This window comes from Chinchilla lanigera, unplaced genomic scaffold (genome assembly GCF_000276665.1).
Source record: "Chinchilla lanigera isolate Chin_1 unplaced genomic scaffold, ChiLan1.0 scaffold00109, whole genome shotgun sequence".
In the NCBI taxonomy this organism is placed as follows: Eukaryota; Metazoa; Chordata; class Mammalia; order Rodentia; family Chinchillidae; genus Chinchilla; species Chinchilla lanigera.
The window spans coordinates 2,573,876-2,597,078 of NW_004955510.1; the positions used below are offsets into that span (position 1 = coordinate 2,573,876).

General features: G+C 40.5%; 1 protein-coding gene across 1 annotated transcript in view; it reads left to right on the top strand.

Moving 5' to 3' along the window:
• The window catches only part of Nrg3 (neuregulin 3), a gene marked incomplete at its 5' end in the record, with an annotated part of 1,004,716 nt that overhangs the window by 958,560 nt on the left and 22,953 nt on the right, over positions 1-23,203 (top strand). Inside the window, 2 exons of the mRNA XM_013506309.1 lie at positions 8,577-8,679; positions 14,792-14,918. Of these exons, the coding sequence (XP_013361763.1) occupies positions 8,577-8,679; positions 14,792-14,918 (230 nt within the window). The remainder of the gene's footprint in view (positions 1-8,576; positions 8,680-14,791; positions 14,919-23,203) is intronic.

Here is a 23,203-nt window from a genome sequence, read left to right on the forward strand (position 1 = left end):
GCTTTATAGAGGAAAATGGGGTAACTATTGTGATTTTTCTTTCAACATTATTTTTCTATGCACTATAGCTCAATAAGTTATTGTAGAAAGATTCCTAGAGTTCTAAAGACTGTTGAAGCTTCCACAAGAATTCTCATCAGGCTGTGATGTGCTTCCCGGTCTGAGGCCCGCGGCCTTGTTATGTAGCTATCACACTTGCCAACCGGAGTGTCACCCAGGGCTGCTGTGTGTGGGGCCATGGAGTGCACTTTCCTATACAGAGGTCCAGAGTAAGGGAGTATGTGTGAGACAGAGCACAGGTCCCGGGAGGTTATCTGCTCTGCATATTCCCAAACCTCCAGGCAGGAAGTTTACAACCACTAGTTGAGAAGGACAGTTATCAAAAGAACAAGTAATCAAGACTAAGGAAGATGACATAAAAGTAGATTCCTTGAATACAGATGGCAGGACACAGCCAAGAAGCCCAGAGTCCCTGCTGTCTCTAGCTAAGGCTAGTGTATGAGGAAGTAATGTAAAGCAGTTTTTTGTTTTTGTTTTTCTTATTTTACTTTATCACTGGCCTCAGGAGAAAAAGGATGAAAACTGGCATTTTTGCATCAATTATATGCCACATACAACTTCAGGCACTGTGTGCTCATCTATTTAATCCCTAAACAAATATGCCCAGTAGGTAGTGTTCTCCCTGTGCTACCTGAAAGGACAATGGCCAGTGGAGGAACAGAAAGGGGTAGCTGGTGTGTAACCTGAGGCACACTGAGCAACCAGCCTCCTTGTATGCTGCCCCTAGGGAAGTGTCCCCAGAGGCCACCTGCCTGAAGGATTTTTTCATTGTACTTGTGCTGGTCTCCGATTTCATTACAGTGTTATGACCGTCTGGTCTTTCAGCCTTTATTGTGTGAAATGTGTTTGTGCAAACGAAAGGGAGGAAGCCCTGCACATCACACCGAAGGGAAGGAACCAATGAGTAGTTGGGGGCACACAGGTTCTCCCCACCAACCGGTTCATATCTAATTGAACACTGATTTTCCTCTCAAAAAATGATTTCAGGATCAGAGTTTTTAAAAATTGAATGCAAAACAGTTTGTGTATATTAGACAGCACCGAAGCAAGCAGCCACTGTTTGACCAAGCCTGGCCCTGCCACCCCGCGAAACGGCAGTTCCATGGGGGTCAGCCGAGGGCTGAGGGGTTATCCTGGGTTACCTCTGCAGGGCCTGATGTAGCTCATTGCTCATCATTCCCCACAGGAAGCTCGTGATAGATTCAGAGCTGCAGGTAAGGCAAGCACTGCCTTCTGGGGTTTGACTGAAGTTCTAGATTGTAAATCCAGGTGGAAGTGACAGAGCACAGCCATTGCACCTCGCAGGGCATGAAGGACCAACAAAGAGGGACCCAGGTGGTGACAGACGTTAATCCTACTCTATAAACAACCATCACGCCTTACCCGAGCTGATGTCACAGACCCCCACTAGGATTCTCCTTCCACTTGATCCCATCTAATCCTTCCCACATGACAGGAAGAAATAAGTAAATATGATCACATTGTATGCCTCTCCTTTCTACTCTTCAGCAGCATGCAGTTGGAATGACATGTTCGTTCATATCACATCCCCAGTGCTCTTTGTCACCCTGATAACTTCCTTACATTCCAGATTCCTGAACATGCCACTTTCTTGCTAGCCCAGGGCCTTTGCACCAGTTGTTTTCCTCCTGGTCCTCTCTCACTATCCCATTCTTCTTGTCTAATGACATCCTGCTCTTATGCCCCATCCTTCTAACCCATAGATCTGTGAGCAGGTGGGTGCCCAAGTTGCATTACATACTTCCCTGTCATAGCCTGTTCTACAGGCAGCATTTTTTTATTTTCTTGTGTGCCTATTTAATTAAAATCTGTCTACCAAGATCTGTCAACCATTAACCTCTTGGTGTAGGATCAGGCCTGTTTCTTTTCCTTTCACCTGTAGCACCAAGCTTAGTACATGCATACAGTTGGCAAAGGAAAATATTTATTTTAAATTATGAATAAAAATTATTCCATTTCTCCTACTAGGAAAGACATTTGGAGGAAATGTAGTCATTTAATATATTCTGTATGTGCCTTTTGTTAGAGAAAAATTGGCAAATGCTTTGTCCTCTGAGCTTTCAGGACTGAGATAAAACATCACGTCCCCGCCCCAGGGCGGAGATGAACAGGGAGGACTCAGAGAGATGCAGGGGTGGCTCCAAAGGGAAGAGCGTGCCTGCTGTCTGACAAACAAGTCCTCCCTGTCCCGAACGACTCGGGCACGTCTCTGAGGAGACTCCATTCGTGGTTGTTTCTCTTGCTTTTAACTTAGAAAAGCTTCCGCTTTCACTGCAGGTGCCTATTTTCCTTTCTGATAAAACTGCCCAACCTTAGTGGTGTTGGTTATGATCTTCAAGAGGCTGTTTAGAATGTACTCCCTTCTATCTTAGAAAAGACATTTGTTGGGGCTGGGGATTTAGCTCACCTGCAAAGCGCCTGCCTGGCAAGCGCAAGGTCGTGAGTTCGGTTCCTGGTACCGGAGAAAAACCAAAACCAAAAAGAAAAAAAAAAAAGACATTTGTTTTTCAGGAAAGTATTTATTGAACAGCTTCTAGCTATCTAACCCTGCACTGGTCATATTAGAATACCAGGGGCAGAGCCTTGCATCAAGACATTAGTGTTCCTGTTTGAAAGAAAATTTAAAATGCCCACAGATTAAATAACTTGTCAAAATCGTACTGCGGAAAAGTGGTAAAACTCAAATTTCAACAGTGGTCTTCTAATTCTAAATCTACATTTTTTGTCATAGAACTCTGATTCACAATAAATTTTATTTACTCTATTTATTAAGATGGGGTGTCCTTATCTTGCCTATAGTAGTCTGCAGCTCGTGATCAAACTTAGGTAAACTCAGGGGTCCCTTGTCTCAGCCTCCTGAGCGGTCTGGAGTGTGGACAGCCCTGTGCCGCCACGCCCAGCTCATAATGACTTCACTTGCTCATAAGCAAGCTCACCAGCTGTTTTCTCATGCTGTTAAACTCAGTACTCATTTATCATGTTACACTCAGATTCCAGAAACTTGTACATCTGATGGCATTGCCTTAATATCGTGGATAAACTAAAATGTTCAATAGCAGAGGTAGATTTTTGTTCTCACATAAAAGATTTTCACCCATCATGCAGTTGGCAAGTGTTTTTCATAACCCAAAATTATAGGATTCTGGGAACCAGATTAAAAAAGAAACTAAAGAACTAGCACTGATTAAATGGTACTGTATCACATATATTTGTAGCACATACAGTATATGCTGTATTCTTAAGCAATTTTACTTGAGGAGGACATACCTGCACTCCCAGAACTCTAGGAGCCTGAGAAAGGAGGACTGCAAGTTCGAGAAGCCTAGGCTAGGATATTTAGTGATTTAGTGAGACCCTGTTTCAAAACTAATTTTTGAAAAATTTTAAGAGATAGGGATGTAGCTAAGTTTGAAGACCCTGAGTTCGATCTCATTACTGTAAAAAAGCCCCATACAGTCAAACGAAAACCCCTCTGTTTAGTATAATTCTCACAGTGAACATAAGGGGTATTATTGTTTTAGGTCACGTGAGGAAATTGAGCCTTTAAGGGTATAGTGATGTACTTTGCTGGGTCACTCAAGTGAGCAAAATTAATGTGGAATCCCAAATCACCAGCCTTCCGGGCCTGAGTCAGAGGCGTTGGCAGTGCCACTGCCTGAGCTGCAGCCGGCTCCACACGGTGCTCTGCCGCCTTGCAGCTTTAATTTCACTCTTGATTTAAACAGATTTTACTTTGTTTTTGTTTGCATTGCCCCAGGCTACTTTTGACTAGCTTCAAATAGAAAGAAATACACCACATAGATTTTACATGTAAGTTGTTCCCTTTTGTGAGCATGGTCTTAGTTTTGTTTTATCCTGTTTTAATGAGTATTATCACCTGTCACCTTCAAAATCCGTTTCCTGGGCAGAGGCAGGTGGGGGAGGTGATCCCATGTGATTTATGTTTGTTCCCTCACAGCCTTCAAGTCACGACCATTAAGTCCGAGGAACTGATTTGGAATTGGCGCAAGTATTTTCTGTTTGGGTGTTGTTTCTGAAAATTTAATGAGCTTACAAGTGCAGAGGGGGAAAGGATGGCATTTTTAAAGATGACACTGTAGCCAAACAAGGTCTTGATGACATATTTTGAATCTTTGCAGACTTAAAATGTCTACCCAGGCTTGCAGGACCATATGGCTGTCCTCTTCCACTTATTCAGAAATGTGGAATACATGTAAATAATGCCTGAAAAGAGAGGCTACTTCTAAAATATTCATACGCAACACACTTGTACAGGAAAAGGAGTGGGAAAATGTGCAGCTGTATTTAAAGAGAGACTGCAGTGCATGGTCTCCAAAAGGAAGGAAAACAGGCCCTAGAATTTGAAGGTTGTAAGTGCAGAAAATGACCCAGCTTTTCTGGGTCTGGTTCCCATTTTTCTAATCAGGAACAAAGCACTGACATCAGTTTCACTACTAGAGGAATGTGACGCATGTGGCTCACTTCATCTGCTTCTAGAAGATTCTAGGGCCATTCTGGGAGACTCCGAGAGCCACTGCAAGGCAAATTCTGTGCCCATGAGCCACCTGGCAGCCTGCCTTTCTGGATTTAGATTGGCATCAGTGCCAAACAAAGGAAGGCCAAATCATAAAACTGAATAGCAGCTACAATCAACATAAAATAAACCATTTATTTGAAATGTGTGGTTTGGTACAATTTGCCATAATTCTTCACCCATGAAGCTGTTATTGTAATTAGGGCAATGAATCTATCTATGACTCCCAAAATTTCCTCATGTTACTTCATATCTCTCTTGCTCACTCCTCCCTAATCGTGATCCTAGGTATTTGCACCCATACTTTCCATTAATGGAATAATTTGTGTTTTCCAAAATGTTATATAATTGGATTTATACGGCATGCACCTTTCTTGTCTGGGTTCTTTCATTCACCATAATTATTCCAGATTGAACCATACTCTTACTTAAATTAGTTGCTCATTTCTTTTCAATGTTGAATAATATTCCATTGCATGGATATACCACACTTTGTTTATCCACTCACCTACTAATGGGCACTTGTCTTATTTCCAGTTTTTTCTATTATAAATAAAGTTTTTGTACACATTTGGTTACTACAATGAAATTATGATTTCATTACTGTTGATAAAATTGCTGAGAAAAGAATGGCTGGATCATAAGATAGGAGTACACTTAACTTCCTGTGAAGCTACTTTTTATTGTGATATATTACTTTACATTTGCACCAGAAGTCCATGAGAATCCTAGATTTCTGTTGCTCCTTATCCACACTTTGTATGGTGAGCCTCAGACAGTCTCGTCTACATTACATATTAATTTGAAATCCCATAATGACTATGTTAGGTGTCCTTTTTGTTACTTATGGGCCATCTATATATCTTTGTGCAAGTGTCTATTTAAATCTTTTTTCTATTTAAATCTTTTGACCTTTTCTAAATCAGATTGCTTATCTGTTTAGTAGTGATTCTGTTTTAATTTTTATTTTTGACATAGTGCATGTTTGCAGTACATAGTGATTACATTTACCATGGGGAGCTGGTACATGTACATGTTACTTCTCAATTCTTTTTAATATTCCCTTCCCTCCCGATTTCCCCTCCCTCCGTCCTCTTACATATTATAGATACAAATCTACCATTGACTATATATTTTACAGATACTTTTCTCAGACTCTGCCTTTCCTAATCTTTTCCATAGTGACATCTTTGAAAAGCAAATGTCATAACTGCTAGAGAAGTCCACCTTACTGATCTGTAAATGTCTGGTAGTTTGTATATTTTGTATTTTAGTTAAGAAATCTTTTCAAACTCATCGTATCAGTATTTCCTTCTATGTTTTCTTGTACTTTCATGCTTTAAAATTTTACATTTAGGCATCTGAACTTTTGTGAGTTTACAGTTGTGTAGGTATGAGGTTACAGTTAAAGTTAATTTTTGTGGACATGGCTCTACTACTTGTGCAATGTCATTCTTTTGGGAATGATCCTTTGTGAAACATCGATTAAGACATATGTTAGGGTACATGCATTTCTGAGCTTTTCTGTCTGTTCCCATCTAGATCATTATGTAGTGGTCTGGAATTAGGCTGCTACCATATTACTTTTAATCTAGCTTTATAACAAATCATAGAATAAGGTTGTGTAACGTTGTTATCTTGATGAGAAAATTTGTTTTAGCTACTCTAGATCTTTTGCATTTCTATATAATTTACAATCAGCTTGTTAGTGCCTGTGATGACAGCAACAATAAAAATGCTTCCTGGGCTGGGAATTTAGCTCAGCGGCAAAAAGCGCCTGCCTGGCATGTGCAAGGTCGTGAGTTCGGTTCCCGGTACCGGAGAAAAACAAAAAAAAAAAAATGCTTCCTAACAGTTTTAATAGGATTGTGCTCAATCTATCACCATGGAAAGAATTTCTTAATGTTAAATCTTTTAGCCGAAAAACATAATGCATCTCTCCACTGATGTGTTCTTTAAGTCTTTTCAGTGATGTTTTAAACTTCCCAACAGTCTTTGTGTATGTTTCATCACATTTCTCTTTCTGCATTTTACATGTTGTAGTGTTGTTTTTGTTTTTCTTTTTTCAATTTCTGAGTATTTGCTGCTGTTGAATATCTTCTCAATGTTTTTACCCTGTAACCTCATATCTTGCAAAATGGTGAGCCTTCCTCAGGAGTTGTCCTAGGACTTCTGAGGATTCCATCAACTTTTTTGCATAGATGATGTTGCCTGTGAAGACAATTTTTCTTTTACTTTGCCAAAAGACATAGATTTACTGTGTTTTTTTCTTGATTGCATTGGCTAACCCTTCAGCACAATACAATGTTGAATAGAAGTTGTCAAAGTAGACATTCTTGCTTTAGTTTTGATCATTTTATATATATATAATATATATATTATATATGCACACATATATATGTATATATATATAATATTCATGTCTAGTTTTGAGAGTTTTAATCTTAATTGATGTTAATTTTATTAAACACTTTTTTCAGTTTTTTTATTAATACCTGTTTGTAATACATAGTTACATCTATGGTGAGGACTTGGTATGTATACATAATATATCTTAATTCTTGTTTTTCATTCCCTACTCCCCACCACCCTTGTTCCAACTTTTGGTCTTCTTCTGCTTTGCAGAAGCTCTATTTTCATCATGTTTCCCCTTTGATTCTTTTTCCCATCCTTTTGCTCTCCCCTTCCTCCCCCTTCCTCCCCTAGGCCATCTCTTATTCCCTCATCCATTTTTAAAAAAATCTCCCTACTTCCTTGCTTTTTAGTTATTTCTACTGTGGTAGCTAGATTTTTGCTTAGACTATGAAAACAGTGAACCATGGATAAACTGAGGTTGAGGGAAGGTGGATATGTCAGATAGAGAGTGGAAAAGGTAAGGATGCTCATCAAGATCCTGGGACACAGTCTGATGAGGTTGTCCTGACTATCACACATCTAGTAAGCACTGTGATTATCATCCTTTATTGGTGTCCACCTGCTGGATTATGCAGTCTTCTTCCCTAGTTCTGATCTGCTCAAGGTAGACATGGGAAGGCAGTTTCTTGTATTTATACATGATTATCTTGCCAAATAAGTGGAAAAGAATGAGAAGGAATTCAGGTGAGGGTATTTGCAAGTGAGCAAATAAATAATTATGTATCATAGTTCTTTCTGTTTAAGGGAGAGGAGAAGACAGGAGGAAGATAATTTCCAGTGAAAAAGTACTAGGGCCTACAGATGAAGTACTAGGGCCTACAGCTCTTGATGTGAAGGAAGAACTGATTTAACAGATATTCAGAAAAGGGACTGAGAGTGTAAACTGTAGTGACTGAAAAGAGAAATGTTTGTTTTTGCATATTTTTTAACGATGAAAAGCAGTAAGATGCCATGTTGGTAATGGTGGCTGAAGTCTACTGTGCCAGAGCCTAGTCCTGAGGAGTTTACAGAGTGAGCAAATAAAATACTCACATGCCTGTTGAAATTCCTTTTCATGACTGATGTTAGTCATGACAGTGGAAAGTTGAGTGAGGGACAGAGCCAAGGACCAAAGGAGAATCAGAAACCCAAGCACATGAGCATCTCAGAGACTAAGCAGCTGTTATTGGATCAGGAAAGATCAGACGGACATATTTCTTTCTGTAGTTCATTAATTTTGGTGCCAGCACAATTTCAAAGCCTGTGTGTCCTAGAATGACTTTGGACAATATGATGTACGATATGAATGACTTTGGACAATATGTGATATGAGTGAGTCCTGATTTAACCATGCAGATGCAAAAGCTGTATATATAGCAGCCAGTTATCCTCCAGAGCTCTGCAGAGAGACTGAACCATAATAACTTCCTCATGTTTTTTCCTATTCATGACAGGAACAAAAAAGTTGGCTTTGAAAAACTCCTACCAGTTCGGAAGTACAAAGACGGAGATTGTCGCTGCTGCACCCTGCTAGCATCTATCTAATTCTGTTTTTTCAAATTCACAGAGAGTGAAGAAGTTTATCAAAGGCAGGTGCTGTCAATTTCATGTATCATCTTTGGAATTGTCATCGTGGGCATGTTCTGTGCAGCATTCTACTTCAAAAGCAAGTAAGACCATTTCTCTCAAATGTTAAAAGGTCGGTTGTCAAAGAAAGCACTTGGTCTTTCTTTATGTCTTTGGTCTCTTCTTCAAGCAGAGGAATTTTGTGCAAATGACTCTAGCAGCCATCAGCAAATGACCAAAGATTGGTGTAGAATATAGTGTCTAGGCATGTGAATGAGTGGGCGTGAGGGTTAACTTTGCTACATAGAGTGATTGTTTACAGGGGTTGCTTAAATGCCAGGTGTCTGCTGGTCACCAAAGGGCTGACCATTCTGAATAGGGGTCCACAGGAGTGAACCTAAACATTCCTACCACTCAGAGAAAAAACATACTGAACAAAAAATAGCTTTCATTTCATACTCTGTTTACCTCAAAATCCTAAAGGTTTTACCCAAGTAGAAAGCCAGAATACTAAGAAATGTACCTTGCTTGACCAGTTGGTATACACATCTGGAACGTGCCTCAAGTTCACTTGTCTGGAAAGTAGACCTTCAGCAAATGAAGGTGCTTTGTGTTTGTACTTTTCTCCAAATGAATTCTGATAGTTACTTATGGAAATGATGTGATCTGCACTTAAAAATACAGATAAAAACATTAGCCATTTGGATATCTGAGCTTTAAAAAAGTTGGCCCAGATTTGGACCCACAGCTTGTCTGAAATGCAAGCCAACATGTAATTGCTTTTCATCAGGCTGATATTAGCCTAACCATTTGCTCTTCTAAAAATGGATTGATGTGCAGGTGTAGTTGAGAATACCTTTTTGCATGTTGTGTATGCTGGTTTTTTTAGAGAACTACAATTATGACCTAAAAATAAGTAACAGAACTCAGGCATAGACACAGAGATGGTGCCTATTATTGTTTAATAAACTAGTTTAGACAAGTATTGGATTTTCAGTATTAGTATACAAATAGTAGAGAGAATTCTTACATACCCAAGACTCACTTTGCCCTATTATTAATATCTTACATTAGAACATTGTGCTTATCACAGATAAGGGAATAATATTGATACAATATTGATACAATGATACAAAGGCCACACTTTCAGATTTTCTTCATTTTTCACCTAATTTTTTTTCTTGTTTCAAGACAGCTCTGGGCTGTGACAGTTGTAACTGGTCCGTTTGCAGACACTTCCTCTTTCCCAGGCACACTGGGCTTCTCAGGTATCAGCCTCTGATCCTCTCAGTAATCTGAGTTGTACGTCGTGTCACTGAGATTCTCAGATACTGTGCTAGTCAACTGTTTCTTAGCATAAGAAAACGCCTGAAATAATCAATTTACAAAGAAGAAAGATTTGCTTTTTGCTTTTTGTTTTCAGCTTGCAGCTTTGTAGATTCCACTCCATGATCAGTTGGCCTCTTGTTTTTGGTGCTGTGGTGCAGCAGTCATGGTGGAAGCACATGACAGAGGAAGTACGGTCCCCTCAAGGTGGAATGCTCAAAAAGAGACAGGAAGGGGTGGGGCCCTGCTGTCTTCCTCACATGCAAACTCCCAGGCAGCACAGCCTCCACACCTGAGAGTGTCCAGCACTTGTCCTGAACTCCAAACTGGGATCAAGCCTTCAACACGTGGGCTTCTGGGGGGCAGTTCAGATACAAACTGGAGCAGATAACATTGATATTTATTTTAAAATATTAAACTGTCAATGATACAGGGCTTTGATGCTCACCAGTTCCAGTGTAAATCCCATGGTATTGACTCCCATGCTCTGTTGACTGAGAGAGTCCTCCAGGTAGATGGAGAACCTGCCCAGAGTGAGCCAAAATTCCCCTCTGATGGCATCCCTCCCATGGAATGGCCTCCAGGCAGTTCATGTGCATGGTGGTCATGGTTTCATCGCTGTCTGCCATAGCTACATTCATGTCCTTAGGTTGTCACTTGCTTTTTGTGTTTTAAGGCAAATTTTATTACATCTGTTTAGACTCAGGGATTTTTTTTTTTTTGCTTGTTTGTAAAAACAAAAAAGCATTTGAAAAAAATAGTATCACCCTTACAGAATTGTGTTGAGGATGAGATGGGATAATGCCATAGAGCACACAGTGCAGTGCTGAAGGAAGGCATGCTCAATGACGGCTTGCTGTTGCTAAGACCCATGGTCCTCCACATTCCACACAAGGACTTGGAAACTGTGTGGCCACAAAGTTAAGCACATGCCCCAGAGAGTGTGATGGGTCATCACACATGGCAGGGTGCAGGAAAGGTCTCCTCTTCAGAGCTGTGTGTGAGACAGAAATTGCGTATTTAACAATAAGCAGATTACTATGAAGAAGCAGTTAACTGCTTATTTTCAGAATATAATTGGTAGTTGTACCACACATAAGTGCAAGGCTGATTATGGTAATCACAAGAACAAAGCTGGATAACCAGGGACTTCTGTCTTCAGGGCTATCAATCTGCTACCTGGGCAGCACATGGGCTCTGAGACCAGCAGCTCTTCCTGTGGCTTGGTGAGGGGTCAGGGTACTTAATGCAAACATCACTCCATGTCAGATTCATCATGGGAGACCAGAGGCCCAAGCTCTTGAGGAGTACCCCGAGGGGCTGTCCTTCTGACTGCCCCTCCAGGATGAGTTTGTATTAAAAATACACAGACATATATAAAAATAACAATAGCAAAATCAAGCCCTTTCTAACTGGAATCATGTTTCTCATGAGGTGCCCAGCGAGTATGTGCTTCTCCTATTCCAATGGCCAGGCATGGCCTTCATTTTCCTTTGCCTGAGAGAAATGCCATTCCCTTCTCCAAGCCCTTAGTCCATGTTCTTGGCAATAGTATAGACTTTATTATACCCTGGTACAAGTTTCTTTTCTGGATGCCTGGATGTTTTATTCCCTTTCTCAAACCTTGGGGATAACAGAATAGGCAGATAATACCTTAATCTCCCCTTACTGACAGGTACAAAATATGTCACCCTTGGTGTAGCATGACTTAATTAGAAGGAATATGAGAGCAAAGCTTACCTCTGATTCAAGTGTGTTGGTAGGAAAGATGCTAAGGCAAGGATGAAGAGCATCTTAAATTTGGAGGATTTTCTGATGCAGTTACTTTAACTCTCCCAAAACACTAAAGACAGGGTAAAAGAAATTCTCTTCTGATCACTCACAATGAGACCATGCATTTCCGTATACTGGCAATATCACTTTTGGTCAGACCTTTCAACTCTGGCTGACATGGTTCATACGGAAACTACACATGTTTAATGGACTCCTCTTTACTTTCAACTTTTATAGGTAAGATGGATTAAGTTGACTGTAGGAGTTCTTAGTAGAGTTTGAAAATACATTGATGACTGGACTCTCCAAGTAGATTGGGGATAAGAAAAAACATGTTCAAGGAGGCTGAACTTGGATTCAGTAATTATCAAAATGAGGAAACCAGTAGGAAAGAAGGAGGACTGGTATTCCAGGCACAGGGTAGCCTGCCTTTTCCTGTGGGTGGTCTTTACAGAGTAAGAGGCTTCAGCTCAGAGGGACACCCTGAGGCACTGCTGCGATCCTCTTTAGCGCAAGAGGTCAAAATCCTGGAGGTGTCAGGAGACAACTCTGAAAACGAGCTGCCTCTATCAATCACCTGCCCTGTTCTGAGATAAGCTACTTCCAATCACAGGTCAAGGTAAGGCTTGGAAAACTAGATCTTTGCCTCAAATTGGAGTGCAAGACTGAGCCAGCTTTAGAGCTCCTCTTGGGGTTTGCTGAGGTCTTCACCAAGACTCAGTTACATTTAAACTTCTCCTTCTGTCCAATCCTATTTTCTTCCCTCTCATGGGAATTGATCCCCAATTTCAGCCCTAATAATACTCTCGTATGCTATCTCCACTCCTACTTCCTTGGGAACTCAACCTCTGGTACAAAAGATAATGTCTTCCCACAAGCTTCTGATGCACACTGTTCTGAAACATCCATCTCTTTTCTTTCTAATGCAGTGGACCAGAGAAACTTAAACTCATAGTCTGTGAAGACTTTCAACTTAAACTTAAAGCTTAAAACACTGGCTTGGGCCAGTCCCATTCCTGGATATAATGCACCTACTGTTGTCTTCTGGGGAGCAACTGTTCTCCTGAGAGAGCTAATGCAATTGCAGTCAGATGCTGCTCACTCCTCTTCCCTGAGCAGAGGAAGAAGGTGCTAAAGAGTGTGCGGAGGAGAGGAGAGGGCAGGCTCTGAAACAAAGACCACTTACCTTGGAAAAAGACTGTGTCAGGACTGCAGTGTGACATGTGAAGGAAGCCTAACTACACAAGGGCTCAGAAAACACAGTCAGATACTTTCACAGGAATGTATCTTTAAAAGTTTATATTTCCAACACTCTGAATATGGGACTACTGAGAAGATAGTGTTTCTGGTACTTTAATACTTAGGAGAGTAGTTGGGCCCTTATTCTGTGCCAAGCATCCTCCTGCTGCTGCAGAGTGACTCACTTGGCCAGCACCCACTGAGTTCTCATTTGCTTCTTCAATGGATCCCTGGAAGGATTTTGTGGCCACAATGTGCTTCTTAAATGCTCACTGGATGGACTTAATTTTAATACTAGGCTACAGATGAGTTGTTAAAGAGTACATAAGATTATTACAGTTGTATTAAAACAACTGAAAGTGTTGGAGATAAAAAGCCCACAAATAACTAAAAAGTTAAAAGAAGTATTTAAATAAACAGGTACAGCACACTGGTGTTATAAGTTCATATGCGGAAGTGATGCTCCTAACTTTCATATTCTTTAGAAAATACTGATAAGTTGTGAAAGATGGACTCAGTTCTTTTTTTTTTTTTTTTTTTTGTCTTTGGGCCAGGGTCCTAATTCCTCTGAAGCATCTGACAGCAAGCCTTTCTGAGCTTCTTGCAGATTGGAAAGGAAAAGAGACAAACATTTTGCTTGCTCTCTTATGTTTATTTGCCATGGTTTCCATGGAAGAAAGCTCTCATGAGCTCCATTTATAGATGAGGAAACCTAAGCTCAGTGAGGCTTAAGTGATTGTAATGTGATGGATGGAGTCAGGATTCAAACCCCAGCCCCTGAGACTCCAATGTCCATCATCTGGGAGGGCTGCCTGCCTGAGAATCTCACCATGGAGATGTAGGCCAGCAACATCTCTCCTTGCCTGAGAACTTCAGGGAAAGGCATGCTTCAGAGATGATTCTGCAAAGGTGTTTCTGTGGACACTGCTCTCATGCTGATGATAATTGCTGGGAATCTCCCAGGGCAATGCAGCTCATCAGGGAATAGTTTTTCTACTCTGGGGTACATACCAATGGACCTAACCAGCAGTCACTCCACACGGCAGGCAGGAGCACTTTACTTGGGAATCCAAAAAACTAGAATAATCTCAGCCTCCCCTCTTGGTACCTGAAGTGCCATATATAAGTGGCTTGACAGTGATTCCAACTGGACAATATACACCCATATTTATGGGATGAAAGTCAATCACTAACACTGATTCTGTGATGCTGGGCCAATGCTTTAACTTGTTTGTGCCTCCATCTTCTCATCTACCAAATGGGTATAAAATTGGCTCATCAAATAGAATCACTGTAAAAAAATAAATGAGTCAATAAATGAGTAAAACACTTGAAATGGTATATTGCACACTACCACGTTATTACTAGGCCTTTAAAAGTGAACTATTCTTATTATTTGGGCTATTGGTAACAATAAATGAACTCTATCCAAACTGTGAAGGACAGAAAATACACAACTTTACACCTATGTGAGCTGTGCATATAAGCCCCACATATTTACATTGCATAAATATAAATGTATCCTTGGAAGTAAGTGGTTATGGGTCTGCCAGCCACTTCTCTGCAGCATTTTCAACTCTTCATAGCTTAGCGCCTAGGTTCAGGGACCTCTTGTGACCATGGAGGCCAGGAAAACATAGTAGGTTCCTGTTTATCTCTGGAGTACCAGTGATTATAAATCCCTGGAGGAGACTAAATAATATCATGCTTTCTCTTGATTGGAAATATTTCTTGGCAGAGTTGAAAAGGAGAGCTCTTTGTTAAGTAAATTTATCTAACTTTCACAAATGACAGATGTAGCCACTGGGAATGAATGGACCTCAGATATTAAGCCAACAGTGTGTATGTAAATACTTATGCATGTATTTATTCCTGTAGGAAGCAAGCTAAACAAATCCAAGAGCAGCTGAAAGAGTCACAAAATGGTAAAAACTACAGCCTCAAAGCATCCAGCATGATGTCAAAGTCAGAGAGCTTGGTGAAAAGCCACGTGCAGCTGCAAAATGTAAGTCACATCTCATAATCTCCTTCTACAGCCCAACTCAGAGCTCCCAACCCAGAGGGGACAAGGAGCCTGTGATCACACTTTTATATTTTTCAGTGTTTTATATAGATCTTTGCTTAAACCATCTCACAAGTCTGTGTATGTGTTTGCATGCACACATATTATATATATATATATGTCTGTACCTTGGATGAAAGAGAGAACAATTAAAATCTCAATCTCTTCATTTAATCCATGATGTCTGGTAAGAGTAAGGGCTTCAGCCAGCTGGCCCCTAAACACTTCCAAATCCTTGCCTTGTGTTGGAAATAATGTTTGGCAACAGGGATACAATGCTCTTTGCCCTATAAAAATTTATGTACAGTAAGAAATGCAACCACTACTAGAACAATGCAAGGTGGGTGTGCTGAGATGCGATGGTTCCTGCTGTAGCAGAGGCTGGAAGAGAAGTCAGCAAGAGGAGGGTAGGGCAGAGCTGGAGGCTGCTCAAATATGGTCAGGCTTTCCTTGGGTGTCATCAGATAGTCAAAGAACTACAAGTGAGAGACTAGAACATACAGAAAGAGCAGAGCCATAAAATTCCAAGAGTGCTTGCTACCTTCAGGCCACTCCAAGTTCAGAGGAACCAGAGGGGTGAGGGCTGAGGATGAGAGATGTGCTACCAAAGTCAGTTCTTCTAACACCAGCTCTTACATGAACTCCAGAACATGAATTTAAATGCAAATTCTTTTCTTCCTAAATTCTTTGAAAACTCTTAATTATTTCTGAGATACATTGCAAAACACTAAGTTAAAGAGACTGCTATGTAGTACACGCTGAAATATTCCTCCTAGAGTAGCTATTCTTTGCCCTCATGTGTGATTATGCATCTAGATTCTGAGGCACTAAAGGAAGGCAGAAAGGCCACCGTGTAAACCTAGTATTTGAGTATAATGAGCAATCACCAGGACACATTCACACCCATCCAAATGCTTGTCTCACTGGGAATTCATACAGCATTCACGACCCTAAGAATTCATTACCCAAAAAGTCACCATTATGATGCACATACCAGATGGACTTAGATAGCTGAATGTGGAATTCATAAATCAGAATTGCTTTCTGGCAAAGTTTCATTAAACTTTTATTCATGGCAATGTGTGGCAATTGTTCTTTTCCGAAACACCCAAGAATGCTTTGGCTAATGACGTCTAATGAGGGTGCTCCCTGGCCCTTACACAAGGCTGGTGAGGCAGGCTGTTTCAGTTCCTTGGCAACTAATGCTGCGGAAGATGAACAGAGCTGGACCCTGGGAGAGCAACAGGGACAGATTTCCACGAGTCACAGAGCATCGCAACAGGGAAGGGAGTGAACTCCAGTGTGGATGGAGGTGCCCAGGCCTTGCAAAGCATGAGTGAGGGAAGAGAAACGGAGGCAAGCAAGGCTCAATCAGAGCAGGGAACTGCAAAGGGACAAAGGGCTGGTCGGTGGCATGCCACCAGGTGCTGTCTGCAGCAGTGTTGGAGCTAGCTCTCTGTCCTCATGGAGCTGGGGGCAGAGCCCCTGTCCTTCCTGAACATGTCAAAGTCATGGCCTTCGGCCCTTGTGAACAAAACTCCTGTGGTATAGGAGATACATACTCATATTTAGAGGCTTTTTTCATAAATACTTTAGAAAAAGGAATGACCTATCAGTTGCCAGTTCAAACAAATTTTAAGTTCTCTTGCCAGCCTTGAGTTTCATGTCTTTTTATTTTCATGCAGGCACACTGGGGCAGGGGGGTCATCCCAGGAGTGCAGCTGTAGGCTAAGTTGATGTCTGTGTCTTTTCCTGTGGGCAGAGGAGGTGAAAGCCTTTGTATGGAGAGAGACTGAAGCTTTGCTAAGCCAAAGGTGGAACAAGGCAGGTCAGGAAGTGGTCTTTGAGTTGCTATTCATTTTATAGGGTTGTGTTACAGTCAAAACACACTACACACACACGCATACACACACACACAACGTACCATGCCCTTCTTGTTTTCCTAGCACATGATAAATAGCATTTTCAGTTTGCTGTACAATTGCCACACACTCATGTGGGATGGTCACACAGCGGTTCCCAAAGTGACCACGTCACAGTTTTCTCATCCATCCCCATGCGCGGAGACAGACATTCAAGGTCTTTTCTGTGGTTTGCTGTTATCAACAATTTAAAAGGATGTGTTCATTCATGTGCTCTGCTCACCCTCCTGTGGTTAGAATTATGATGATTGGAATTACAAGAAAGAAGTGACTAGCTATGGGATTTCCAACTCCTGAAAGACCTTGAGAGCTGTGATTTTATGTCCTTTTTCTCTCTCCCTTCATCCCAGTCTACCAGGACCTCACCTTTTGGATGAGGATACAGAGCAACATGGGTCTCATGGGTCCCTTCTATGGGCCCCAGAGAGGGTGTAGGGCTGGTGTCTTTTGTGTTCCTATCATGGTTGCATAAGAAGAGGGAAGAGCAGGACAATATGTTTTCTACTTCTTGTAGGTTCTCAGGTGTACTCTATAACAAAAGGTGGGTTGACAAGTGGAAAACAGGTTTATTAACATGGACATCATCATGTCATATGTGGGGCGCCCCGAATGAGTAACATATGGGCATATTTAGAATCTGAGCTTGTATATCACATCAGGCTGAGAGAAAAGGAGTCTGAGGCTACCAGGGTCAGAGAGGTACATTATGGGAGGGTGACCAGGAAAGTATAAAACATGAGATTTGTTAGGTTTGGCCTGCAGGTAAGTACCTTCTCTATTGAGCAGCCTTTCTGGAACAGGAGAGGGAGATATTTCTGCAAATAGAAGTTCTCCTTAAAAGGAAAATTTGTGCTCTGTTTGCTGAGCTTTTTCTGTGTTTGCTGGTTCTCAATGGTTTTAGCTCAAAATAATCTGTATGTCAAAGAACGTTTTTGCAGTTGCATATTCTGGCATCCCTCTACACAGAAGACATTTTGTCTCTGAAATATGGTGTGATCGGCTGAGATCACACATTCTAAGACTGTCAGTGTAATGGCAAAGCAGATACTTAGAGTCCATAGAATAGATATAATAGGAAGATATTTAGGCACCATCAAGAAGGAGAGCAAGGCGCATTGAAGAGCTGTATGTAGCAAGCCATTGCATTCTACCCTGGGCAGCTTAGATGCAAGGAGCTCTCTGAGCAGATCCCCCAGATTGGAGACTGTGGCTGTATCTCAGTGACACAGCACTTTCCTGGCATGTATCAGGCCCTGAGTTCCATCCCTAACGTCAGAAAAATGAAAATATTAAGAACCAGATTGGGGTAAACAGATACACAGGCATCTGTCAGTTTCAGGACTGGAAGACCATGTTGGTCACTGCCAGTTTTATTTTGCACTTACTAGATTTTTATGACAAAGCCTTGGGCCTGGGGGTCCCAACAGACCAAGCTTGGCCACCCACCTCAAAACATCAATCAAGAAGATGAACAGTACTGCAGGGTTAGACAGGAGCTTTAGTCAGCGTGACCACATTGGGAAATGACTGATGAAAAGATTCAACATCTGTCTTTAAGTTTCTGCAAGAAACTTTGAAGTAGTGTCTACGGGTTTGCATAGCTAGGGGCTTGCTCAGCTGGCAGGGTAGGTAGTCCAGATCAAGTTGTGGTCTGGGAGATTATTATCTCTGGACTGGTTCTGTCAGGAAATCCTTTTGTTTGAAGGAGAAAGTTTGGTTCTCATAAGATGATTGCTCCTGCTCCTCAAGGTGGATCTCAGTTCCTTCATGGTGTGAATGCCTGACAGTCTCTACGCCTCCTGGAACTGAGGTGACTGTTGTTTTGGGACAAGGAGTGGGGAGACATATGGGAGCTCTCTGGGGACTCTGCAAAAGGATGTTGTAAAAGCTAGATGCTGAATTTCCTGGCAAATCTTGGAAACACCTTACTTACTCTTAAATTGGTGCCTTCAGTCTTGAAGAGGGATCAAGTAGGTTTGGTAAATTTAGGACTACTGATTCTTGTCTTACTAGCTTTTTGACAGACACTTAAGAGATAAACATATCCAGGAGTAATACTGAGCAGAGAGCTGACCTAGGTGTTAAGGAAGGAGGTAGGTCTAAAATGAAGGCAGAGATACCAGGTTTTATCTTGTCTCCATTACCCCTTGGACGTCTGCAGGCCTAGCCTCTATGTCCTTGTTATATGTTTATCAACTTTTGCTTTGCTAATTTCTCAGCAGGAAATGGCATGCTTTGAATTTTGCATTAGTTAATTCAAGAGTGAAATATAACGTTTAGCCATACATTTCTAGTCAAATATCTTGTTTGGTGAATTACATGCTGATACCCTTGCTTCACAATATTATTACAGGAAGCAAATACCAATTTGACAGCAATTTTCCATGCTGTAAGTTTTGAGAGAAAATAATGATAGGGGATAGATATTAATAATCCATCAAAAAGGAACTAAACATTGTAAGAACCTTTGATTTCCTTTAATGCTATCCTTAGAATATGTAAAGAGATGTATAGAGGGAATCTATACTGAGAGGCCAAGAAACACAGTTATTCTTAGGGAAATTAGTAATCTCATGTGTGGCTAAGAATATTTGGGAGAAGATTAAAATGCAAATATGCTGAACAGTTGAGAAAGCATTTTTGCTTTGTAAGCTCATTTATTTTTTTATAAGAGCTATGAGGAAATACCAATGTCAATAACAACAGCAGTGAACGAAATAGTAATAATAGTAATAGCATGTTCCATGCTGATTACAAACACAGCAGGATGATGAAAAATGTTATTGTCTAGTTTCTGATCTAAAAACTAGTACTTAATTTATGCCCATAGTATGGCAAAGGGAGAAATGGGGCTGGCAGTTTGAGCCTAACTCCTGTTAGCTAGCGACAGAGATAAACCTACATTTTTGGAACTCAATGGATCTCCACCAGGGGCAGCCTCCTCCCTTCCCTAGACATTTGACACTCTAGCTGTGACATTTTGAGGACAATGCTGCTGGAATCTGGTGGGCATAGACCTGGCTTTCTGATAAACAATCTAAAATGTACAACTACCTTCCATGATTGAGCATTATCCTTCCCTAAATGTCAGAAGTTTTGAGTGAGTCTAGTTCAGAGTTCACGCTCAAATTGCAAATGTGACCGTCAGGATATTCTGCACACCCAGGTCCACCACCAAACTTGCTGCTATGGGCGTTTGTTTTCACTAGGACAAGGGCCGCAACCACCCAGGCACAGTCATCTTTGGGAGAAAAAAAATCCAATTGCTTACAATATCACTGCAAATCTGTCCTTGTTTTATCTTGAATTCCAGGTTAATGACTTGAAATTCTTTGCAATTGGAACTGTTTAACAAATGAATTGTCTGTGTCTGCCATTCCCTTAAGTGTATTAAACATTCATGGGGAAGGGTTTCACTTTACAGTCATTGAACAAATGTAACACTCGTCCAGAGAAGCAGTGTGATTTTCTGGAGGAACTTCATTTAGATGCTAGAGAGATACAGAGAGAGAGAAAGAGAGAGAGAGAGATCCTGACACTACCTTACTAGGCTCAACTTGGGATAAATGATAACTTCCAGAGCCCAGGGCACTGGAGTGACATTTCTGTCTGCTCCCGTGATCAGAAAGAAGTCATTGAAAGCGACTTTTCTCTTAAAGCGAGGAAAAAATGGACTGAATTTTGAAGTTAAGGGCAGAAAATCATATCGCTTGTCCCACTTTTTGTTCCAATAACCATCTGAAGAAAAACAGGTTTATGAGTGGGAGGAACATCCATGAGGAAAAATCGGAAGATAACGTTTACATGTTAAAGAGACCCATGTCTATCACCATGCACTAAAGTCAAAATGGATCAAAGATCTAAATATTAAAGTAGACACACTAAATCTACTGGAAGAGAAAGTAGGTGGAAATCTTGAAGACATAGGGTAGGCAGAGAGTTCATGAACAAAAACCAAACTTCATGGGAAGTACTGCAGAGAATCAACAACTGGGATCTCATCTTATTGAAAAGTTTTTGCACATCAGAAGAAATCACCAAGAGTAAAAAGAAAACCCACAAATTGGCAAAAATTTTAGCCAACTGTCCCTTAGACAAAGGACTTCTATCTAGAATATATAAAGAATTAAAAAATATCAGGCCCCCAAAATTCAAAGACCCATTCCACAAATGGGCATTAGAGATGAATACACACTTCTTAGATAAAGAAGTATTAATGGTAAAAAATACATGAAAAAAGTTCAACATCATTAGTCATTCAAGAAATGCAAATTAAAACAACACTGAGATTCCATCTCTCCCTAGAAATAATAACTATCATCAAGAAATCAACCAATAACAATTGTTGGAGGGGCTGTGGGAGAAAAGGAACACTTCTCCCCTGTTGGTAGGAGTGTACACTGGTACAGCCACTGTGGAAATTAGTGTGGAGATTCCTCAGAAAACTACTATGAGAGGTCCCATTCAACCCAGTTAGCTATTTCCCTTTTGGGTGTTTTTCCAGAAGAACTGAAAACATCATACCACAGCAATATATGTGCACCCATGTTTATACCAGTGCAATTTATAATAGGTTAATCTTGGAAACAACCCAAATGCCCATCAACTGAGGAATGGATAAAAAGATGTGGTATCTTTATACAATGGATAATTACTCAGCTATAAAGAAAGATACTCTAGGCTTTAATAGATAAATGGATACAATTAGAGACTATACTCATAAGTGAAATATATCAGACCCATATGTATAAACATCATATTGTCTCCCTAGTGTAAGAAACTAAAAGAGTAAATAAAATCTGAAAGATATAATAGGTATTGTGAAAGGGAAAGAAACTATTCAAAAGGAAAAAACAACTGGGATGAGGGAAAGGAGAAAAGAAAGAAAGAAGTGAAAAAAAGTATATATATATACATACACACATACGTTAGCTAAGATAGTGTACTACTAATTTCTAATGGTTTATTGAAAGGAACAGTTAATGTTTAATTGTTTGATCAATCTTGTATGCCTATACCTGGTAATCTAAGCAACTACTTTGAAGATTACAATATGTAACACAACAACCATTGTTTATTTCCTATAATCTATTTTTTAAAATTCTGTATCATTTTTATTATTTTTGTGTTGTTTTGTTTTCGTTCTTTTCTCTTTAAAATAAAAAAGATGAAGAAGAATGCCATCCACAGCTTTAATTGTTGGTACTGAGGCATATATTTATTCAGTAATGCTTACTGAATACTTTTCTGTTGGGTATTACATGGAAAGCTTAAAATATGGATTATTCCTGCCCTAGGTTAATACCAAAGGGAGATATATAAGCATATACTATTTCTCGCTATAGATAAATAGAGTCCAAGTGTTGTCACAGGATGAAAAATTATCTCTGGAATTGAGTGACGTTTGACTTAAGTGCTGAGAATAAGTGGAGATTTGTTGTTTGCCTAGGGTAGGTGAGATGAAGTAATGTCTTTTTAGCATTAAAGTTAATTATGAATAGTTCTAATATAAAATCTGGTCTCTTGTTTAAAACACCTAGTTCTAGCTTATTAATTTAATATAGACTCACACATTCATTTTTTCATTGACTATGGATGGAGTAGCTAGGAAGTATCAGGGAATGCCTAGAAAACACCAAGTATATGAAAAGTCAGCGTCAGGAGTCAAAATTCACATAACAAACCAAATGTCCCTGTTCTCTAGAAGTTCAGGGATTTTTCTAAGTAGCGGATATTCATTAAGTAATCTCACAGATGTGGAATTTTAAGTACGGCAAGGCCTATATCTCAGAGCATGCAGTGCTATCAGAATTTATACTGTGTAGGTTGGGGAGTTACTAGGACAGGGGCCCCGCAAAGACCTCTTGGAGAAGTGGCATTAGCAATACTTACCCAGTCCCCCAGCTGAAGTGGGCACCTTGTCAAGAGAGAGGAGGGAAGGGCGCCCTGCTGTTGGTGTATGGAGAACGTGGGCTGGAGGCCCTGTTCCTTTGCTTTGGAAGAGATGTGCCAAAGCCTGCTATCGTTAGACTACTTGCTCCTCTGGAGCGTGGTGCAAAAACTCTCAAATCTGCACCAACGGTCAAGTTGCTTTTAATTAATTGCACTTGAAATCCACATGAAATTGCTCTTGAGAACACATCATAACCACTCCATTTCTTCATTCCATTCCCTGGGCTCATAAATCAGACTAGTGAGGAAAACTTTTTGACACAGACCTGGATGAGCTCGCAGCACTATGGAGAGACGGACCTTAAAATTGTTCGGAAACATCCTCCCTCCTGCCTTTACTACCTGGGGTTCCAG